We start from the raw sequence: 19,046 nt of genomic DNA, 5'->3' as shown, positions 1-19,046 counted from the left end.
TATGTGTGAGTGTGTGTGTGAGTGTGAGTGTGTGTGTCAGTGTGAGTGTGAGTGTGTGTGTGTGTGAATGTGAGTGTGTGTGTGAGTGTGAGTGTGAGTGTGAGTGTGAGTGTGAGTGTGTGTGTGTGTGTGTGTGTGTGTGTGTGTGTGTGTGTGTGTGTGTGTGTGTGTGTGTGTGTGTGTGTGTCTAGGAACTACGTATAGTCACAGAGCTCTCTGCCCGGAATGAACTGAGACAAGGACATGTGCATCCTTAAACATCCTCTCAGCAGCTCCACAGTCTGCAGAGAGGTGGGTGACCGTCTCTTCCCCACTGTGGCCATTCTGAGAGTTGAGATTGAGATTTTGACAGCACAGGAAGGCTCTGACTGGGACTCCTCTGACCTTCAGCCAGGTGAAGTCCTGGTGCTCATTGGTGATGTCTGATGATTCGGACGGGCTCCTCAGGAAACCTCTGTCCATCGAATCCCTGACTCATGCTGTCTGAAGACCATTCTGTGCTGACCACTGTGATGGATTTCTAGTCCAAATAATTTTTCAGGAAGAATTTTTACGCAATGGATAGGCTGTGAGGCAGTGTTCGGCTGACTGCGACCGTGTATGTTAGAGTGGGTAGGTTGGAGAGTGGGCAAGCGGCTTGCTTTGCTGTTGTCTTGTTTTGTTGTGGGAGGGAGAGAGATTGATTGATTTTTTTCAGGAAGTAGATCTGTGTTATGTGTGAGCAACTGCTTCAGATCTTGAGACATCGAGACAGCCGAGACTCTGGCAGCAGATGTCACAACGCAATTGAGCAGACATGTTACCTTCAAGTCACACCCAACACTTGCACAGCTTCTCTCTCACTCTGATTTTTAAATTTTCATTGAACCCCACATCTGCGGGGTGAAAGCCCCCGGCCCATCCCAGATGTGTGGAATGTTAGTGGAGACGGCCTTTGTCACACTCAGTAATAGTGAACAGCCGGTCACACTCAATAACAGTGTGCTGGTATGTCACACTGTGATAGTGAACAGCCAGTCAAACTCAATAACAGTGTGCTGGTATGTCACACTCGGTGATAGTGAACATTATGTCACACTCGATAGTGTGCTGATATGTCACACTCAGTAATAGTGAACAGCTGGTCACACTCAATAACAGTGTGCTGGTATGTCACACTCAGTAATAGTGAACTGCTGGTCACACTCAATAACAGTGTGCTGGTCATCATCATAGCTTGTCACACCAGACAGTCAGCCACTCTGGTGTTGTTTGGTTGACGTTGAGCAGGTCCGTGTCAGCTAAATCAGGAGAGAGTGGGCAGTTGTGCAGAAGGTGTTCAATGTTCTGCACCCTTCCCCCGCACTCCAGGATTAGTGAACAGCCTGTCACACTCAGTAATAGTGGCTGGTATGCCACAATCAGTGATAGTGTGCTGGGCTGTTGCACTTTGTAATGGTGTGTTGGTGTTATCTTTTGGATGCAATGGCCTGAAAGGCAATGGGCCAGATACAAAGCACTCAGTCCGACTTGATGGAATAGTATACGGAGAGCAAGGGAGTGAGGCGAATCACACAAAAAGACACAGGAGCAGAATTAGGCCATTCGGCCCATTCCATTCTGGCTGATCCCTGATGCCACTCAAACCCATTCATCTGCCTTCTTGCCATATCCTTCGATGCCCTGACCGATCAGGAAAGTATCAACTTCCACCTTAACTATATCCACGGACCTGGCCTCCACCGCAGTCCGTGGAACTGTATTCCATCTGCCACTTTATTGTCCATTCTTCCAATCTGTCTCAGTCCTGCTTCAACCGCATCACTTCCTCAGCATCACCTACCCCTCCACTATCTTCATATCATCTGCAAACTTTCCCTCAAAGTCATCCACTCCATTATCCAAATTATTGAGAGACAATGTAAAAAGTAACCTCCCTATACAGACCCTAGAAGAAAGCCACTAGTCACTAACAGCCAACCAGAACCCCCCACCCCTCTTATTCCCACTGGCTGCCTATCTGCCATTAGCCATAGGATTTTATCTGGTTAAGCAACCTCAGTGTGGTATCTTATCAAATGCTTTCTGAAAATCCAGGTAAATTATATCCACTGCTTCTCCTTTGTCCACCCTGCTTGCTATTTCCATAGATATCTCTAACGATCCTCCGTAGATTCGATGGACCAAACGGTCCCGATGAAAGATCTCGGCCTGAAAGGTCGACTGTTTGCTCTTTTCTGTAGGTCCTGCCCGGCCTGCTGAGTTCCTCCAGCATTTTTTATTTGTTGTTGTTTCTCATTTCAATCATCTGCAGAGTTTCTTGTTCTTGTCATCAGTCTCTTTGCTAGTTTTACAAAGTGACAACCACCTGAGGCAAGATATCAGGGTGCGTCGGGATCATATGCTTCCAAGAACGTAATTAACCGCATTCGTTTTTCTCTGTCGTAATCCTCAGGACTTCCCACACAACGTCTCGGAGTCTGGTGAACGGGTACAGTAAAGTTTAAACAGTTTCGTTGGGTTTTCCTCGGGCGGTTGTGTAACACGGAATGTCCTGGTTTGGGAGGTTTTTAAGCTGCTATTAGCCTGTGCCCAGACCATTGATCGGAGCGGGTGCTGCCATGAACGGACAAACCAGGTGAGAGGCTGGTACGATCTGTACCCACTGGAACAGGTGCTGACAGACGAGGGTATACTGCGTGTGGAACGGGGTCGTTGTCGAGGAATGGGAGAAGCTCTTCACTGAGAGGGGGGAGATTGGCCAGATCAGTACATCCGCCGACTGATTTGCGATAGATGGGAGGGCAAAGGGTGGGTTAACCTGCGGGCCAAGGTCGCTCAGAGGCGGGCAGATGGACAGGAATGGAGAGGTCGAGATTGAAAAGGATCAGAGTTTGGGAGGGGGTGGAGAGGAGGTCCGGGTGCAAAGGGTTCAGGAGTTGAGGGAACGTTGGGCGGGGACAGGTGAGGCGTGGGCATCAGGGTTAGGGATGAGGAAATCAGATGAAGTAGGGGAGGGGGTTAAATGGAGAGAGATGAGGGGTGGAGAAAATTGAGGCATTGGGAGCGAGTCCGGTCTGGAGATGGGTCATGTCTGGCGCGTAGTGGTGGAAAGGGGTCAATGTTAGGAGAGAGTCTGAGTGGAGGAAGGTGAGTGTGGGGAGCGGTCAGGGGTGAGGAGGTAGGGGTGTAGAGGGATCTGGAGTGGAGAGAGGTGGTGGTGTCAATGTATCATGGGTACATGGAATGCGAGAGGTTGCTGCCCATCTTTGGGTTTCCCGGGGAGCTGCTGCTGGGGTTCTGGCTGCGCTTTGGTCCCACGCTCCTCATATGCAGTTCGGAAGGGGTGGGCGTGAGGCGGATCTCCCGGTGGACTTGCTCCTGGGCCTGGCCACGGTGGCCATTCACGGGTCTAGGCGGCTGAAAGCGGAGGGTGCTGCCCGAGCCGACTACCCACCTCCTTTCCGAGGATAAGATCCCGCCCGGCTGTCCTTGGAGAGGGAGTACGCGGACGTACTTCCGGGAGCGGTGGGCGCCCCGGGGTATTGACTGTTTTCAATAAGGTTCAATAGGTACAGTTGACGTCAGAGAAATGTATACAATATACATCCTGAAATTCTTTTTCTTCGAAAACATCCACGAAAACAGAGGACTGTCGCAAAGAACGAATGAGAGTCAAACGTTAGAACCGCAAGCACCCCCAGCTCCCTCCTCCCACGCATAAGCAGTAGCAAGTCAATGAACTCCCTCCCCACCCCAAAAGCACCTCCACCGAGCACACAGACTGAGTGTCCCAAGAACTACTCGTTCACCCGCTCGTTCGACATACCACAGGCGCTCTCTCTCTCTCTCTCTCTCTCCCTCTCTCTCTCTCTCCCACTCCCTCTCCCTCTCCTTCTCCCTCATAGGGAAAAAAGAGGTACCCCTGTTTCACAGCGAGAGGGGAGACATAACGGACAGCTCGCTGATTTCAGGTGTTAAAAATCTGTTGCGTCGATTTTTCCGAGCTCTGTGCCCAAAAAAAAACCTCATGTTTCTGCCCACGGCAGCTAGCCCGCTGCTTCCGATCTTCCTCTGACGGCCTTGGATCAGCCCGTCCCCAGAGCCACGAAAACCCGGCACCCCTAAGACGTGCTCGTTTTCCAGGCCACGTCCTTGGGTTATCAAAAAGCGGCCGGTCCTGAGGCCCTGAGAGCGGGTCCCACTCCCGTAAAGAATCGAAGGTCAGGATCTTCAAAATATTTTGAAGGGGGGGGGGGGGAGGGGGAAGATAATAAAGATGGAAATAGAGCAGTTCCGAAGATGCAAGCAAGGGAGCCGCCGTTTCGCCGTTTCCGCCCTCCTTTTATAGACTATAGTAACCATATTTTATTTTGAGTGTACTTACTGTTTTGTAAATATTGAATGTCTCCTGTATCCTGTGTGTGTGTGTGTGTTATTAATACAATATTATAGTTGTGTTTAAAAAAGGTGGGATCGTGACTGGTAGGAGTTTGTGGTGGGGGGAGGGGAGTCATTAATTGAGGATCAGAAGATGGGAGTCGGTGAATGAGACTATCTGATTCTAGATCCCAGTGTTGATCAGTCCAGGCTAGTTAACCCACAGCGCGCGACTTACCCTGCTCGCTGTTGATGTCTGTGAGCATATTTGCTGGCGTGTAGGTCTGGTGTATCAGACTGGTGTTCCTGTGTAGGAACCGTCCAATTGCATTTCACCAACGCTTGGTTAGGATTGTCAGAGAAGCTGATAGAAAGCGAACCGTGAAAGACCACCATTTGTCTTTTGGAAAAACGCCTTGGTTTTGGCCGCTGCCCGGAGAGTCGCTGTGTGCTTGATGGGTGAAAACTATGAGTGGGACGGTGGGGTCCTCCTTTGTTTCAAACCTGCAGATGCTGGAAATCCAAAGCAACGCACAGAAAATGCTGGAGGAACTCAGCAGGTCAGGCAGCATCTATGGAAAAGAGTCAACAGTCGACGTTTCAGACTGTTTGGCCTTCCATTCTTGTTGACGTTCTCATCTCTGGACGGAACATCAGAGCATGATCTAGGGGTGAACATCAGTTCAAGGGTAGACTGTGTGAAGCTCTCTTCCTCTAGTCATCAGGGTGTTCTACAAAACAAACCCATTTATTGTTTTCATGTCCGTTTTTGTAATTGAACCGAAACGTCACAAATAATTAATAACCTCAGTTATTTCAAAACATAACTGCAAACTTAATTTGACACCGGCAGGGTGAAAATATTACAGCCGGCTGCAAGAGTCCTGCCCTGTAGTGAAGGAGAGATGTAGTGTATTCAAGATTGCTCAATGTCACGTGTAAAGGAGAACGAAATACTCCGCATCTGATGCAGCACAATTTTTTTTTAAAAAAGCACAATAAATACAAATACATTAAGATAGCTTATATTCATCGATTGATTGTATGTCCATAATGCTACGTACAGGAGAGTCTGTACAAAAAGAGACGGACAGCAAAAAATCTAATAGTGGTGGTTGTGGGTGTGGAGGGGTGGGTTAGTGAGTGGAGGTGTTGATCAGTCTCACTGCTTGGGGAAAGTAACTGGTTTTGAGTCCGGTGGTCCTGGTGTGATGCTGCGTAGCCTCTTCCGTGACGGACACAGCGGACACAGGTTCCACCTGTTTTCCGAGACAGTCTAAAAGCCCTCTGCAACCAATAATTGTATGAATAGCTCAACAAGTTTTATCTGTCTGTTCGGATCTCTAGTCTTATCGGGGTAGTACCATCTCAGAGCAGTACCGCAGGACAACCAATTTTATGTCTGACGTCGGATTATACCATGTAGTTGTGTATTCATTTATTAATCTAACTAATAAAGGGTTAAAAGTTAAAAAAGAGAATCGGCCGTGGACTGGTGAGGTGGCAATGCGGCCATGTGATCGCAGTGGGTCGGGGCTTTGCCCCAGAGGCTGAGGGCACGGATCTGGCCGTGCTGCGTCCCCACCTTTAGTAATTTATTCATGTTAGGAGAAGCCTCTTGGGCCATTTAATAAGCTCACCCTCGGGCGAGTGAGAAGTCGCCGCGTGCCGGTTGATCACCGACTCCCTTCTGCTGACTGTCGTGGGTTCCGGAATGATGGAGCTTCCCCACTCCCTTCTCCGCATGGTGCCCGGGGCAGTTTCGGTTAATGTCTCTCGGTCCAGGGTCCACAAGCTTCTGAGGAAGTTTGAATCTGAGCCGAACCGCCGAGAATTAAAAGTTAGAAAAAAGAACACAACAACTTTGGAAATGTAGGGTCATAGGAAGTGAACCTTGTGCGTAGGTGCATGGGGTGGCGGGGAATGAGACAGGGGATGAGGGGCCGATTCGCCTCTTGTGGTCGGACACTCCTGTGGTCCTGTTGTAACATCTCCTGTGGAGAAGACCCTGCCGAATGCAGGTCCACGCCCGCGCTCCAGGCGCACCCGCCCGGCTGTGTTGAGAACACGCCGCTTCTCAGGTCCGGGTCACACCAGCCGCATGCTCCTAACCTGGAGTCACCTGGCACGGTGGGGTGGCGGAGTCGATCGGGAAAACCTCCTGACCCTTTTGCTCCTGGACCTGGCTAAAATGGCCATTCATAGCTCCAGGCGGCGGACAGACAACTGAACTGCTCAAGCTGATTGACTGCCCTCCCAATCCCCCTTTCCGGGGTTTCATCTGTGCCCGGTTTCCCGGAGAAGGAGCACGCGGTGGCCGTGGGTAGAGTGCGGGATTTCCGGGAGCGGGGGGCCTCTGGGGCTCGGTTGCGTTGCGGATAGTAATTTGAAGCTGTGCGTGGTGTGTTTATATAGGTGTGTGTATGTATATATATATGCTTTTGTCTGATATTGTAGTCATCGAGTAAACTTTGCGTATATATAAAACAAAAAAAAGTCGATGCACACAGCCAGAATCACTCTCTTCAATCTCCACAGGGAAAGAATCCTGAATGATCGGCCCATAATAGGTGAGTGATGTTGGCTCTTCCACTGTGCTGATGTTCCGAACGTGATTATTCCAGGAGTGTGTGTGGTGGGTATTAATGGGGTAGGCGGGCTACCCGAGGCAGCGGTCTCACCAAGTCCCGTGGAGCAGGGACAGCGAAAACACAGAACGATGAAGTTTTGAGGGATAAGAGAGGGTTATCTTCCCTCGGGCTGGTGGATCCTTGTATCTCCCCAGCTGTTGGAACATCATCCTGAAACATTGTTTTTTTCGCTCCGCCAGCGCTGCCTGAGCTGCTGAGAGTTTCCAGCAGTTCCTGCTGTGTTTCAGGTTTCCTGCATCTGCAGTGATTTCCTCTAGAGTTACCCTAGCGCCTGGCTTTACTCTTCCCTGCTCGAGGAAACATTCTGTCCGACCCAAGCCAAACTAAGAATTCTTTTTCGAATATAGAACAGTACCGCGCAGGAGCAGGCCCTTCGGCCCACAATGTTGTGCCGAATCTATCAAAAACCAGCTTCGGCACCGCTTTCTCCCTCTCAGGCGAAAGGCCATAGACTGTTAACACGTCCGGCGCTGCTTCACTCCGAACACAGTCCTAGTGAACATGACTTGCGCCTCAGAAGCCAAGTTATTGGACGATATATTTGTGTCTGTCCCTGGGGAACTTCTAGCCTGACAGAACGTCCGTCTGTCAGAGAGTTTTTGAGAGTGTTACAGCCTCCTTCAGTGACAGGAGGACAGATCTTTCCTTTGAGATATGGCGCTTGCTCTCTCTCTCTCTCTCTCTCTCTCTCTCTCTCTCTCTCTCTCTCTCTCTCTCACGCTTCCTCTTACGCTAGGGATCTTGGCCCAGCACACGGTGGATCACCTGTCCAAGATGGCCCAGACGTACGTGTCCTCTTCCAACGTAAGACACCTGGAATCGGCCGGATGCAGAGTGGCAGTGATCAGGTGAGTCTTGCCCCATAGAGCTCACTCAGGTGGTGGTCTTAAACCTGCCGAGAACGTGGGGGAGACTCGGAATGAGAGGGAGGGCGAGGGGATGAAAGGAGCGAGCAAGCGAGTGTAAGAGTGAGATAGCGACGGAAGAGCAGGAGTGAGGGACTGCTGGGCTGAGGGTGAGAGGAGACCGAGGAGGAGTGAGTGAATGGGAGAATGAGTGAGTAGGAGGGCGAGGAAAGGGAGGGTCGATGAAAGGGCAGTGGGGCGAGCACGGAGGTGGATGGTGGAGCGGGGAGCAGTGTGGAATCTCACCCCGCCCACTCCCAAATAAACCCTGCATTGAATTGGTTGATAGCAGATTTAGCAACGACTCTATGAAGAGCAGAGGGTGGTATAGTTGGTTGAGAATTGGTACTGGAGACCTGTTAGTGAAAGCGGTAGGTCATTGACATAACTATAACTAGTGGTTGGGCTCAGAGTTCTGATCGACAGTTAAGGTCTTGGTTACAGTATGGGTGGGTGGTAAGGAGACTGTGACTGTGACTTTGTGACATCTGTGACTTTGTTGTGTTGAAATTGACCGTTGCGACTCTACATCGATCACCTTATCAACAAGATTTTCATTGCTAAACTCTGTCGGATTGAGAGGCGCTGGGAAAGTGGGGGATGTGTTCGGGGAGGGACGGGCTTGGGAACTGATATTGGATTGGGGAACAGTTTTGAAATTGTTTAATCCAGGAGATGAGAGTTGGGTGATAAATAGAGTTTAGTCTGGGATGAATTAGGAGGGGGGAGAATGTGGCTGTTCTGAGACAGGGCGTTGACTAGCTGTGACTGAAAGCCGTTCGTTGTTCTTGCAGATTGTTTCTCAGTGAATCTGAATATGAAAAAATATTTTACTCAATAAATGGGTAGGTATTTGACCAACCGTCCCCCTTCCTCATTGTATTGTCTCTGATCTTCGCGAAAGCTCTGCTCCCACCCCACCTTCATCGTCCCTGTGTCCGCACGGCGCTCCAGCCACTTGGCTGGGTCCTGGGACACTGGTCCCACTCCACGTATTCCTATCCTGAATACTGGACTCTCCGTCAGTCAGTGATTCGACCAGCCCCAATAAGTGGTCTCGGCCCGAAACGCCGACTGTTTATTCCCTTACGTAGATGCTACCTGACCTGTTGTGTTAGTCCAACATTTTGTGAGTGTTACCTAAGATTTCCAGCAACTGCCAAATCTCTTGCGTTTATGAATTGAAGTTACTCCCCGCACCCACCCCCGGTCCGGACCATCTGCTAACTCCAATGTTTGAGCGTAGCGCGCAGGTTCTATCAGTCGCCCAGACACCGCAGCAACCGTGCTGTCAGTAAAGCCCTTCCCACGGGGGCAGCTTCCTCCGCTTTGCCTGCCTTTCGAAAGGGTGTTTCCCCACACCCGCCCTCCCCGCTTTGAGCCGGGACTGGCTGATGGGCCGGCGTCACTGTTTGAGATCCCGACTTCTCACACAGGCGAGCCGTGTCCAGGTCTTCCCCCGCCGGAGCTAACCACCAGGGCCCTGTCATTCGAGCCGCTGCACACTGTGTTATGAAGCCACGATCACTCCCACCTCTTCCTCAGGATCTTATTCCCTGGCGGGGCCGTTGATCTCGAGAACTCCGAGTTCGCCCGGGTGGCCGGCATCTTCTACAGGCTGGCGTTGGAGGTCAGTGAAGGGTCGGGGGAGGGGGGGGGTCTGTGCTTATGTGTCGGAGACAGGCAAGCGAGGGAGGGCAGTATACTGCTCCTTTCGGAGGGGCCAGAGAAGGTACGCGAGAATGATTCCGGCAATGAAACGGTTAATATATAAGGACTGCTTGATGCCTCAATGAAGTGGGGGGGGGGGTCTCACTGAATTCTATCGAATTTCCAAAGACCTAGAGTAGACGTGGAGATGGTATTTCCTTTCGCGGGGAGTTTAGGACCAGAGGGCACGGCATCAGAATAGAGGGAGGTAGGTTTGGAATAAGACGAGGAGAAAGTCTTTAGCCACAGGGCGATGGAATTCATTGCTACCAACAGCTGTGGAGTCATTGAGAATATCTAAAACGGAGGTTGACAGGTTCTTGATTAGGTTGGAGAATGGGGTTGAGAGGGATAATAAATCAGCCATGACGGGATGGTGGAGCAGACTCGATGAGCCGAATGGCTTAGTCCAGCTCCCATGTCTTACGGTCTTATGAACCTGAGGAAGGGCCCCAGATTGTTTAGTGTCCCGTCAGAGTGGGCCAGGTCAGACCTCGGCCTCGCCCTTTGATTCACTGCAGAAGCAGTGTGTGTTGCCAGTCTGCACCCGACAGTCTGCCCAAAACCAAGCCAACCACACCCTGGGCAACAGCTCAGTCTGTTGACAAAAGTCTCCGGCGGTCGGGTAGCATCTGGAAGTGAAGAGAAATTCTGGATCCGGTATTAGGACTCAGTCCGGATGAGGAACCCAATTCTCTGACTCCGCACCCCGATTCAATCCCCGAATGAGGAAGATCCCCGGCTGTCCAGTTTGTCCTAAATCTCTCCACCGCCACCCAGCTATTCCATGGGCGGCTTTTCAACAAGGAACGTGGGCCTGGGGTGAAGGAGGACGAGGCTGGGATAATGAGGATGGGCTATTTTTTGTGCTCCGTTTGCTCGGTCTGTTTACGGTGCTGGCGGGTAACGGAAGGGGTAGTGGTGACCCTCTGGTGCCGTGATCGGGGTTCGCTGGGTTGGCAGCCAGGCTCCAGAGCACGAGGATCCGATGAGTGCTTCCCCGGGCTGGGGCAGGGTCTGGACGGGTGTATGGCTAACTGTCACATCTCTCTCCACCGCAGGCCTGTGACCAGGGCGATTACTTCCCGGTGTGGGGGACATGCCTGGGGCACCAGCTGTTGACAGCCCTCACAGCCGGCGAGAATCTGCTCAGCAGGACGAACAGCAACAACATGGCATTGCCGCTGGATTTCACTGACGGTAGGGAGCGCCCGGAGTGGGACTGGGGTGAGGGGTGGAGGGAGGTGAGGCCAGCGGATCGTGGCCGAGGAGTGTGGTCAAGATAAAAGGGGGGGCCAGAGAGGAGGAGATGCCATGAAGAGGCGTGGTCTAGAGCGGGGCGGGGCGAAAGTAAGAGGGCGTGGTCTGTTGGGCGTGGCAACTGAAGGGGTGGTCGAGGAGGCGGGGTCGTGGGGCGTGAGCAGGAGAGGGGCATCGCTCGATGTAAACAGCATCAGGAAAGTTGCCTGGAGTCTAATATCTCCAGTTCCTCCTTTCTGGCCAGTTTCCAAACCATCTGGTTCCTTCCCCGAAAACCCATTGGGTAAACTGAACAGCAGAGGACTCACTGTCTCTGGGTCCAAAGATCTTAGTACAGAAACCTCCATCCCAAGCGTCCGGAACACGGGAATAGAATCAGGCGGTTCACGGGGGAAGAACGACACCTTTTGGTATCCTTCCCCAGCGGCCTCGCTCAGAATTAGTAAACTAAGTTGGTAACTCGACTGAATCTGCAGATGCTAGAAATAAATAAAAACACAAAATGCTGACAGAACTCAGCAAGCCAGACAGCATCTATGGGAGGAGGTAGTGATGACGTTTCAGGCCGAAACCCTTCATTGAGGTTTCGGACCGAAACGTCGTCAGTACCTCCTCCCATAGATGCTGTCTGGCCTGCTGAGTGCCAGTATTTTGTGTTTTTATTAAGTTGGTAACTTGTTAGTTTGTTGGCGCGTGGATCGGTCTACTGATCTGAAGGTCACTTGTTCGAGCCTCAGCTGAGGCGGCGCGTTGTGTCCTTGAGCAAGGCACTTAACAACACATTGCTCTGCGACGATACCGGTGCCAAGCTGCTTGGGTCCTAGTGCCCTTCCCTTGGACAACATCGGTGGCGTGGAGAGGGGAAGGCCTGCAGCTTGGGCCACTGCCGGTCTCCCATACAACCCTGCCCAGACCTGCGCCCTGGAAACCTTCCAAGGCGCAAATCCACGGTCTCACGAGACTAACGGATGCCTTGTCACCCGGAAGTTTTCCTTGCATACTATTCATACTCATCATTGCATTAGAGTCATGGGGGGGGGGGGAGAACAATGCTAATCAGTAACGATGCAGAATGCAGTTTCAGAGAAAGGGCAGTGCAGTGAGCTGCAAGATGATAACGAGGTAGACTGTCTTATTATAGTCGGGTGCCATTCAATAGTCTGACAACAGCGGGATAGAAGCTGTCCTTGAGCCTGGCGGTACGTGCTTTCAGGCCCCATCTTCACCTCATTCTTCTTCACTTCATTCTTCATTGAGGATGGATCACTCGTCCCGGGACTCTGCTCACACCCACCCCTTTACTCCAGGGTCCATCTCCCAACTACAAGGCGACGTCATTCCGCGCAACCTTCAATTTAAATCCCTCTCAGGGCCTCTCTCTCGTTTGGTTCGGCCCCTGCCTGAGGCCAGTTAACAAGAGGACAAGAAAAGAACTGCATCAGATCAAAGGAAAAGACTCACTCATCAGATCAAAGGAAGACACCTACACACTTACACGGTCCCCCGTCACCCCACGTACACACCTGTACCGTCCTCCCCTACCCCACTCATACTCCTGTATTTCACTCTACCCACACTCCCGTTATGTTCTCCCCCACCCCCACTCCTGTCCGCCCCCCTCCAACACCTCACTAAGTATTAATTTCCGTCTCGTTACTTTTCAGAAGCGAAATCATGTAAAATGTTTAGAAATTTCACCCCAGAGTCGACGCGAATTTTATCAGAGACACCGCTGACCGGTAACTTCCACAAGTACAGCGTCACCCTGGAGGTAAGGGCATGGGGTGCGGGTGAGTGAGACCTTGGCAGTCGTGAGGGGTGGGATGGGAAGAGGAGGGTGGTGAGAGCGGGTGGGGCTGACGGTATGTATGTGTGTGGGGGGGTAGGTGGTGTTAGGGGGAGATCGGACAGGCAGAGGAGGGTGGTGAGAGCGGGTGGGGCTGACGGTATGTATGTGTGTGGGGGGGTAGGTGATGTTAGGGGGAGATCGGACGGGCAGAGGAGGGTGGACCGGGGTGAGATAAAGAGAGAGTATGGGGAGCGGCATTGAGGTGTGACAGTGGGGCTGACGGCAGGGAAAGGTTGTGGGGCGGTGGTGGGGAGAGGGTGCGAAGGAGAGGAGGATGGGGGAGCGGGGGTAGGGTGGGGACTGCTGTTGGGGAGCAGTCGGCTTTGAGTTACGGTGTTAGACAGGAGGAGTATGGAGGACATTAGGGATATGGGAGGCGATTAAGGGAAGGGCTATCGGGCGACAGAGGGAGCTGGAGGGAAAGGGAAGAGTGGTGCTGGAGAGTGAGAGTGGAGCTGGCGAGTGGGGAGGGGGTGATTAGGGATGACCGGCTCCTGGGGGGGGGGGGGACTGTGTGAGCGTTTATTCTCCCAAGGGACTAACGCGGTGGTTAATTTTAGACCTTCAAAGCGAATAAGAAGTTGAGCTTGTTCTACCGACTCATCTCCACCAACACTGACCGGCAGGGAGTCACCTTTGTCTCGACGATGGAAGGTAGGTGTAATCGGACCGGAGCCATACCCTCTGGCCTTGCTCCACCGCCCCACTGAAGAAAGGTGGGGTTTCTTGCTCTCGGGCACCGGTGCCTGGATCGACACAGTTTGGTGGAGGGTGTGTGGTATGGTGTGGAGGTGGGGGGGGGGGGGGGTTCGGGGTGGAAGAATAAAGCCCGGGGATCTCCAGCTGCGGCGGGCGAGGCCCCGGGGTTTGGTTCAGAGGGGTCCCTAAGGAACTCGCCGTTACTTCCAGGGCGCGGTGTATCCAACTGAGCCGCTCTCTGCCGTTGCAGCGTTCCGGTATCCCATTTATGGCACACAGTGGCACCCGGAAGCGAACCGCTACTTCTGGAACAAGAGCATGGATATTCTACACAGTTCCCTCGGAGTCAGGACTTCCTTCCTAATGGCCGAGTTCTTCGTCAGTGAAGGTGGGTCTTTAGAAACACTTTCTCAGTCAATTTAACACGATGCCCGTAGGAGAGGAGGGGGAATAGGCAGGAGAGCTGGGGGTATCACCCTTCTAGGGAGTCCAGCCTGGAGATCAACACACGTTTTGGTCTGTGTATCCGTCAGCAGTGATCAATCGTGTCTCCACCAGCGTCTGGGCGGAGGCAGAACGGAAACCTGAAGTCAGGGTGCAGAAAATATCACCCGGCCTATCCTATTCTGCTAGGCAAACATTAAGTAACAAATTATCCCAAGAGGCACCAAACACACGAGCAGTGAGTGGAATCAAAGACTGTCACAGAAACAGGATGCGACCAATAGGAAATGGACGGTCTCCAGTGCGGCTGCGAAAGGAGGATCGGGCATGAGGACAGCAACGCCATCCCGTTAAAATCCCAGAGCTATAGAAACGCCAACAGAGATTCCGGGGACTTCGTCCCTGGGGGCGGGGCGGGGGCGGAGATACACAAAGAAAATGGGCTACACCTGGGGACAGGACGGGTGAGCTGCTGTCAGCGGCCTCTATTCCTGCAATGTGATGGGCCTAAGATAAAGAAGAAGGGGCAGCGAGAGTTCGGCTGCGGTGTTCACTGGTTCCCCTCTGGCAGAAAGAATGGAGGCCCAGGCACCCTCGCCGTCACTCCCCCACCACACCCGCCGCTAGCCTTCTCCAATCTCTCTTCATAACTGGCGCGCTGCATCCCAGTGAATCCATGCACAGTCCAGACACTTCAGACGCAGTGTTTTCTCCTCCTTTTATCCTACTCTGAGATCGATCTTTCACACGTGTGCGAAAGTGTTTTTGAATTCCCCTAGTATATCCCCTATCCACCACCACTGGCAGTGCTTTCCACGCACCGTCCACCCTCTGTGTAGAAAACTTACCTCTGACAGCCCCTCTACTTTTCTCCAATCTTCTTAAAATTGTGCCCCCGTATTAGCTATTTTCTCCCTGGGAATGTCTGATCGTTTAATTCCTCGTATCATTTTGTACACTTCTAACAAGTCAATTCTCACTCTCGCTCGTTCCAAAGAGCTCGCTCAGACTATCCCCATAAGACCTAGTCTCTAATCCAGGCAGCATCCTGCCACATCTCCTCTGCACCCTCTCTAAAGCTTCCACATCCTTCCTGTAAGGAGGCGACCAGAACTGAACACAGTATTCCAAGTGTGGTCTAACCAGGGTTTTATAAAACTGCAGCATTACGAACTCTATGGTTTTTAAACCACAGTATCGCAACTGTGGTAAAACAAACGTTTCACAATTCTCTATCATGACCCACCTGCCCTTACATGTTATACCCTGACGTACCCCAATGTGCCTTCTTCGATACAGAAGCCCCACGTCCCTCGCCACCATGACACTATCAACAAACTTCTCTACTATGATACCTACATTAAAATCCAAATCATTGTTACACTTCACAGAACTCGGGGATCCAAGCTCCAAGCCCTGTTGAACCCACAGCCCTTGGACCTCCACCCACTGAAGTTCCTCTCTCCACTGTCCTTACCCCCACTGCGAATTTCATCCCAGTTACCATCTTCTCTGGCTCCTCTGCCCTCCTACTCCCCTGGTCAACCCGAGAGGTGGACGCTCGCCAACGCGTTGTAGACTTCACCGAACGCTCGACATTCATCACCCTCCCTGTTATTTCCACAAAGCTCGAAGTTACTTTCACCAGCTGTTTGTCCATGGTTAATTTGTACACCGGGCGCCGGCCCCCGCCCCTCCACATGTAAAACCCTGTCCACCATTGAACACATCTACATGGAACGCTGTCGCAGGACAGCAGCATCCATTGTCAAGTACAGCCCCCACCCCACCCAGTCGCTTCTCGCTGCTGCCATCGGAAAGAAGGTACAGGAGCTGCAAGACCCGCACCACCAGGTTCAGGAATAGTTACAGTTATTAACCCTTAACCATCAGGTTCCTGTACTAGAACGGGTAACTTCACTTACCCCAACATTGAACTGTTCCCACAACCTATGAACTCACTTTCAATGACTTTTCGTCGCATGTCTCGGTGTTTACCGCTTACTTATTTATTCCTGCTATGAACTCTCCACAGCCAGGAAAAACTTCCACCATTTAGAGGACGAATTAGAGGAAGACTCTATCCTCATTGATCAATACGCTCACACAGTGGACAGGACAGATCGCCGAATCGTCTACTTATTTTGACGGACCTGACGTGGATATCTAATGGAGTTCGTGCGCGGGCGAGGTAAGGTTTCCGGCCTGAGCACGAAACGTCCTCCAATTTAAACCCCCGTAACGCTGGCGGTGGACAACCCTGGGAACAGCGAAGCCGTTCTCTGTGGAGGGCAGGTCACCCATATTGGGTTAGTGACCTACTACCCCTACTGATGTGAGACTACCGATCTATAACTTTGAATGCAAACGAGGACTTCAGCTGTGAAGCTCTTGCAGACGGATCCCATCCATGGCCAGGCGCTCCGGCGTAGGAGCGATGTTCCGGGGGTATGTCCGTGCCCGGTCATCGTGGAGAGGGGACAAGAGGTGTCCACCGGCACTATGGCGGTGTTGCTGGACCACTGGGCACCACAAGGGTTAAATGCAAACTTTGACAGGGATGAGAACATTTTAATTTCTGGTATTATTGATTGTGTTAGTCACTGTAATTGTGTGTGTGTGCGTGTGTGATTGTGTGTGTGTGTGTGTGTGTGTGTGTGTGTGAGAGAGAGAGTGTGTGCGTGTGTGAGAGTGTGTGTGTGTGCGAGAGTGTGTGTGTGTGAGAGTGTGTGCGCGAGAGTGTGTGTGTGAGAGAGTGTGTGTGAGTGTGTGTGAGAGTGTGTGTGTGAGTGTGTGTGTGTGAGTGAGTGTGAGTGTGTGTGTCTGTCTCTGTGTGTGTGTGTGTGTGAGTGTGAGTGTGTGTGTGAGTGTGTGTGTGTGTGTGAGTGTGTGTGTGTGAGAGTGTGTGTGAGTGTGAGTGTGTGTGTGAGTGTGTGTGCGAGAGAGCGTGTGTGCGTGAGAGTGTGTGTGTGTGTGAGAGTGTGTGTGTGAGTGTGTGTGTGAGTGAGTGAGTGTGTGTGTGAGTGTGAGTGTGTGTGTGTGAGTGTGTGTGTGAGAGTGCGTGTGTGCGTGAGTGTGTGTGTGAGTGTGTGTGTGTGTGTGTGTGTGTGTGTGTGTGTGTGTGTGTGTGTGTGTGTGTGTGTGTGTGTGTGTGTGTGTGGTTGTGTTGTCCGTCGTGTCCAACAACGACAGGAGACCTGTGCTGGGGAGCTTTTGAAGTGGAAACGCCGTTGTTCTGGCGCAGTTCCACTCTCTGAACCTCGGAAATCCAAGTCCACTGGTCGCAGCGGTCGTCACAAAGCTGGGGTCTTTCTAGGTTGCGGTGGACGGCCGTGACTCCTGTGCCTCGCCATGCCTTTCCCTTCCGCGGAGAACTGCCTCCCCGGCCGTTGGATCTCACAGCAGATCTCATCTGGCCAGCCCGCTGGAGCTGACTTCCCCTGCTAGAAAAGGCATGTCCCTATCTCATCTGGGTATGAGGCCCGCCAGCTCTCCTCACCTGGTTTAGCCCGCTTGTCTAGGCGTTGTATCGGGGTGTGGCCGCGGTCGCCCGTAAGCAGAAAGAAAAGTCTTGAAAGCCTTTTACTCAGAGAGTGGTGAGTGCGTGGAATGGGCTGCCGGCAACGGTGGTGGTGGCGGATACGATAGGGTCTTTTAAGAGGCTTTTAGATAGTACATGGAGCTTAGTAAAATAGAGGGCTATGGGTAAGCCTAGTAATTTCTGAGGTAGGGACATGTTTGGCCAAGCTTTGGGGGCCGAAGAGCCTGTATTGTGCTGTAGGTTAAAAAAAAATCTTACCCAGATGGTGGATGTGATTAGTGCCAGAGTAGAGCTAACAGGGGGAGGGGGCAGGTGAAGCGGCGATCAGCCACCTCCGTGCTCCCCGTGTCCTTGTCGGCCATACTCCTCAGAATACTGTCTGTATCAGAGCCCAGTCTGCTCACGCCTCTCTCTGAACCACCGAGGGTTTGGACGGCGACCGCACACCGCGCGAGAACGGTCCAGCACGTTGCTTCGACAGAGCAAGGTCCCAGAATTTGACGGGTGATTTTTTTTCCCCTTTAGCATTCATCGAGGGAGCAATATTGCTCAGGGCTCCGGGAGGATTTCTGCCAGGATGGAAGGGGCGACCTCAGGGTGAATACGAGTGTCAAATGACGAACTGGAGCCGGAGAGCCAGGAGACACAGGCCCTCGGAAATGCGAACGGCGCCGGAAGGTTAAAAAGTGTAGCTCGGTGAGAGTAGAGGACGGGGTTGAAGGTGGATCTTTTAATACGTCAGCAGATGTGGATTATCAGTGATCACACCATACTGGGATTTAAGGTAGACTTAAAGAAGGCAAAAGTAAGACAAACGTAAGGATTAATGTGGACAAAAGCTGATTTTAATCGAATAGGATCTTGGGCAGCATTTAATGTCAAAGATCCAGGTCAACAGAGGGAATTGTGGTGGAGTCCGGGAGAGGAGGAATCAGCTGTCGAGCGAAGGCGTGACGGGGTGCCCTGATCTACTGATTCGGGACCAGCAGTTTGAAGCCACCACTGACCCTGGGGATTTAGATGTCTGTATCTAAATAAATCTACGAATAAATTATGGGATATTAAAAAAAGGAAAACACATATAAAATGTCTCAAATTTTTTAAAAAGAAGTTGAAATAAAAAGCAGCTTCCTCGTGAATTAAAGAAAGTTGCGTCGAAGCGCCATTAGGCATATATAAACGTTCTTCATGAAATCTGGTGTCATTCTAACCCAGGGGTCCCCAACCTTGGTATTGCCATGGACCGCTACCATTAACCCAAGGTTGGGAACCCCTGTTCTAACCAGTCCAAAAATCAGCGGGGTAACTTGTTTAACGCTGGCGAGAAGGTGAGGGTTTAGAACGCTGAGAGAAATCATTATTCTTTCATTAAACATCGGGGAAAACAGGAGAATTCGGTGGTTCGGGCAGCAACTGCGGAAGCAAAATGTGTGTTTTGTTTCATTTCAAAAACAAACTATTCACGTGCATATAAACACGTCTTTGTCTACAGTCAGAGTGTTGGTTCAATGTGTTTATAGTGTGCGCACGTTCTGTGTCCGAGGCACCGGTCCCACTCACGTTGCCTACTGGCAGTCAAGCTGCCGGTGTTGAGATGCGTCCTCGCAGGGCCCATTCCTTCAGTGGGT

The 19,046-nt window shown here is 51.8% G+C and overlaps 1 protein-coding gene across 1 annotated transcript; it reads left to right on the top strand.

The window, feature by feature from the left end:
- The first annotated feature begins 2,600 nt into the window (after positions 1–2,600).
- On the top strand, positions 2,601–18,483 carry LOC132379742 (gamma-glutamyl hydrolase-like). Its single transcript, XM_059948026.1, has 11 exons — positions 2,601–2,617; positions 6,898–6,929; positions 7,747–7,858; positions 8,710–8,760; positions 9,461–9,545; positions 10,687–10,825; positions 12,550–12,656; positions 13,295–13,388; positions 13,684–13,821; positions 15,913–16,068; positions 17,944–18,483. Exons 1-10 carry the CDS (start codon positions 2,601–2,603, stop codon positions 16,023–16,025), a joined length of 888 nt encoding a protein of 295 aa, XP_059804009.1. The 3' UTR covers positions 16,026–16,068; positions 17,944–18,483.
- The last annotated feature ends 563 nt before the right edge of the window (positions 18,484–19,046 follow it).

Source organism: Hypanus sabinus, chromosome 22, assembly GCF_030144855.1.
Source record: "Hypanus sabinus isolate sHypSab1 chromosome 22, sHypSab1.hap1, whole genome shotgun sequence".
Lineage (NCBI taxonomy): Eukaryota > Metazoa > Chordata > Chondrichthyes > Myliobatiformes > Dasyatidae > Hypanus > Hypanus sabinus.
This window is presented reverse-complemented; position numbering and strand designations above follow the sequence as displayed.